Source organism: Arachis ipaensis, chromosome B08 (genome assembly GCF_000816755.2).
Source record: "Arachis ipaensis cultivar K30076 chromosome B08, Araip1.1, whole genome shotgun sequence".
In the NCBI taxonomy this organism is placed as follows: Eukaryota; Viridiplantae; Streptophyta; class Magnoliopsida; order Fabales; family Fabaceae; genus Arachis; species Arachis ipaensis.
In genome coordinates, this window is record NC_029792.2 from 8467512 (window position 1) to 8471338 (window position 3827).

General features: G+C 35.1%; 1 protein-coding gene across 1 annotated transcript; it reads right to left on the reverse strand.

Moving 5' to 3' along the window:
- LOC107612141 (coumaroyl-CoA:anthocyanidin 3-O-glucoside-6''-O-coumaroyltransferase 2-like) lies at positions 1413-3305 on the reverse strand. The gene is made up of 2 exons (XM_016313962.2): positions 2576-3305; positions 1413-2449 (listed from the first exon to the last, which is right to left on the reverse strand). Exons 1-2 carry the CDS (start codon positions 3265-3267, stop codon positions 1651-1653), a joined length of 1491 nt encoding a protein of 496 aa, XP_016169448.1. The 5' UTR covers positions 3268-3305; the 3' UTR covers positions 1413-1650.

Consider the following 3827-nt stretch of genomic DNA (forward strand, 5'->3'; position numbering starts at 1 on the left):
GATTTTTTTATTAGTTTAAAATTTTTGGATATGTAATTTCATAACATTGTAAGCTTCTATGATTTAATAAAATTTAATATTGATTGTTCCAAAAAAATTTCAACATAATTACATAAAGCAAATTAGAAAAAAATATTTATGCACAAGATTTAAACCCAAAGAAGTTCTTATTAGGTGAGTTCATTTGTCTTTCTTGTTATAAACTTAATTACAGGATTAGTTTGAGAGAGAATCTATGTATGTCCAAAAAAGAGCTGAAATAACCACACATAGCTTATAAAATAGAGTAGTCAATAACAAAGTGTTATAGCCTCATAGACATAGGGTATATACTATATAGACCTCGCAACAGTACGCCTTCGCTGGAGTTTGTAACTAACATATATATATTACATTGAATTTTGTACACACAATACGCCACTGCTGAACTAAATTTATAATTGTATACATATTTAAAATAAATAAATAAAAAAAGAGGAATGCTAGGGGACCAGCAATTTTGGTGTTTTGTAACCATCAATTGGTTATCAATAGTGTTTTTAATGGTGTGAGATTACATCTAATGGTGGAGATCATTCACTTTTGTTTTGATGGTTAAGTGCTGGCCAGAAAACACAAAAGTTACTGGCCACTAGACTTTTTCATAAAATAATTACGTCCTTGTTGATGTAATAGAAAGCGTAGCATATATTGATATATATAGTTTACTCTATTTTACACTTAGTTGTATCATTTAGCAATCAGAAAGATTGATATCTTGCATTCTCTAAACATTATAATATATAATAAGCAAATTATTATATATGCATGTTTCCGATCCCTTTGTGTTTCCAACATGTGGTTATCAACCGTATCTATATCTATACCGAAGAATCCGAAATCTGAGTGAGCGTGTGTGGGCTAGAAAACAATCATGCGTCACCATTATACCTATATATATGTTTTAAATTTGTGCCCTTATAGATTTTAATCACATATATATATGATCACGTAACGCCTTAACATGTCATAAAATTAGATGTTTTTGGTGGCGAATGCATATGGTTTATGCCTTATACCTAAAATAGTAGTGTGATAATTCATTGAACAATAGGTGTGTTTATAATGTGAATGTTGTGTGATATATTCAAAATCCCAACAAACTTTGAATTTAATTGGGTTAATATATATTTTGGCGTTGTGTTGGTGGTGTTGGGTGGTGTATGTGGTGCATGGTAAAGGTACCACGTAGAGGAGGATCACGCTGCTCTCTAGAGGTTCACAACATTTTTTTAGTTACGGGTGGGAGCTTTAAAGATACGATGACGCACTTATTTTACTAATTGGGAATTATTCGGAACTTAATTAACAGAGATTATTGAAGCCTTGTTGCCACAACAACTGCACACGTGTTCTGTATTCTTTTTTTTTTTTGGTAAAAAAAAAAATAGACCGAACCTGTTGCTCAAACTAACAGTTTTATTTGATCCATTGGGCTTTCAAGCAATGACCCAAAAAATAAAAGCTAGATATGTGCTGGCCCACTACAGCTTTCTTAAAAAGTTGCTCTATATCATCTCTTCATTTTATTAATTTTTTTTATACTGAATTATTTCACCTAAAAAAACTAGTTAAATTTTTAATGATCATCTTTAACTACTTAGCTTGTCTTTAAGCAAAGACTTGAAGTCCTTGTTGAAGCTTATCTTGAAAACTCTGGAATTCAGCTTTTCTAAACACCATCCCAAACTCAATCCCTCCTTTTTCAGTGTCACCAGTCTCCGCAATGGACATAACTCTGAATGAATGCAGCATTTCCACTTTAACAGGCCTTCCAAACCCAAAATCAGTGTCATACACACCGAACTTGTGGGACCCAGCCACAAGCAACCCACTATTCCCCAACACAAACAACTTGATAAACGTTGACTTCCAATTCTCCGCACCCCAAAACGGCTCCTCCTTCATGTCGTTTACAGCCTTGTCAATAACCCTTGCCGCATTCACAAACCCACCTTCCCCTTTCAGCTCCTTCCTCTTCAGCGTTGCATGGCATCTCGTTATGCAGTTTCCGAAGTAATTCTCCGCAATCGGATACTCTAGACGCTCTCTAACATCAGCTGGGAAACGAATACAATCCTCTTCTTCCTCTTCCTCTTCCTCTTCATCTCTGTGTTTTGTTTTAACCAGGGTACTCCATAAAAAAGCACATGTCACAACGAAAGATGATAAATATTGCGGCGCTTCGCTTCTGTTGCTTTTCTTTAACTCATTCAGCGCAAACCTTTTCATTCCCTCTGTCTCTTTTCTACCAAATATGATTGTTGCTTTAACGTATTCCTCTTCCTCTTCTGCTCGAAGACTTCCAGTTTGACTTTGACTAACAACTTTGTCCTTGAAAGTTTGCCACTCACCGAAATAATCATTCAAGAAAATGGACTCGAGTCCCTTCGGATCCTTCAACACTCCCCTATCAATTATTCAAAAAAGATCATATAATGCTATATGTATAATATTAAATTTGAAGTTAAATAATTTTATCCTAATGTAAAGTCGAATTAATATAACTGAAAGGACCTAAGTTTCCGATTGCTACCTATCGAAGCATGGCGGTGGTGGTAGGTACTTGTCTAGAAGCGTTGATTCAACTTCTTCACCGTTTCTTATTATTGTTCCACAAAGAGAAGACCAAGATTTCATGAATTGGCCACAAGACCTATCATCCATCACGTGACAATAATTTATGGCAATGCAAACGCCACGGTTTGCAAAAACCGTGGCTTTCAAGGCCAAAATTGGAAACACGAGTGTGTCGTCACCACTATCATGATCATGATGCATGGCTTTGCCTACCAGATTGGGAGCCAAGGTACGCAAATCATTGATGCTTTTTGGGTTGTTGCTTGCTAAAAGGTTGAAATCCAAGGAAGACTCGACGACGGTGAAGGCCACGGAGTCTTCATTTGTGCATTGAATGAAGGGCTTGTGTGGCGGTGGTGGACAAAGGAGGTTACCGGCAAGAGGAAAGAAACTTTGGAGGGTGAGTGAGAGAGAACGCTTGAGATATGGAAGGGTAGTTTGGTAAAAATGGCTGGTGGAAAAAGGGAATTTGTAGAAGAATAAGCGTTTGACATAGATTGGACCAGCTAAGGGTATGTCAAGGAATGTGAGGGGAAAAGACTTATTATTGATTTTGGCATCATTTTCAATGGATGCTACTACACCAACTTGAAATTGATGCTCAACTAGCTTATTAATATTATCGCTAGAATTTTCCATTTGTGCCATTCTTAATTGGTTCAAATTTAAAAGTAAGCTATTGATATACATACACATATATATACACACACATTTACTCCAATATCTTGCTTGCTTTCGTGCTTGATCAATTCCAAGTTCAAAGCTGACGTTAGTTCGTGGAACGTAATGCTTCATTTTGCGGTGACGAATATGAACATGGAATACTTATTTAAGTGTAAAATATTATTTTTCTTTATTTTATCAACCCATGCTATACGAAACCCAATTTATGATTCTTTTACACAGCAGACAAGAAAGAAAAAAGAAACTCAGAAAAATGTGACATTGAGTAGTCTATTAAGTGATGAGCGACTCTACTCTATGACATTGGCTCCCTATATTTTTTCATTATATATTATTGAAAACATTTCAAGTGTATTGGGGAGTATCGGTGCATCAGTTGTTTTAACCGTTGATTTCAATTAATATATATTATATAAATTTTTTATAATTCAGATCAACGGTTAAAATAACTAATGCACCGGTACTCTCAGTGCACTTAAAATGTTTCCAATATTATTAAAAATCAAATTTAATTTCTTTCATTG

Bases quoted from the DNA above. Each gene is read 5' to 3' on its own strand.
- LOC107612141 (XM_016313962.2), bottom strand. From the start codon at position 3,267: ATGGCACAAATGGAAAATTCTAGCGATAATATTAATAAGCTAGTTGAG. The intron at 2,450-2,575 runs GTAGCAATCGGA...AATAATTGATAG, and splicing joins CCACCGCCATGCTTCGATAG to GGGAGTGTTGAAGGATCCGA.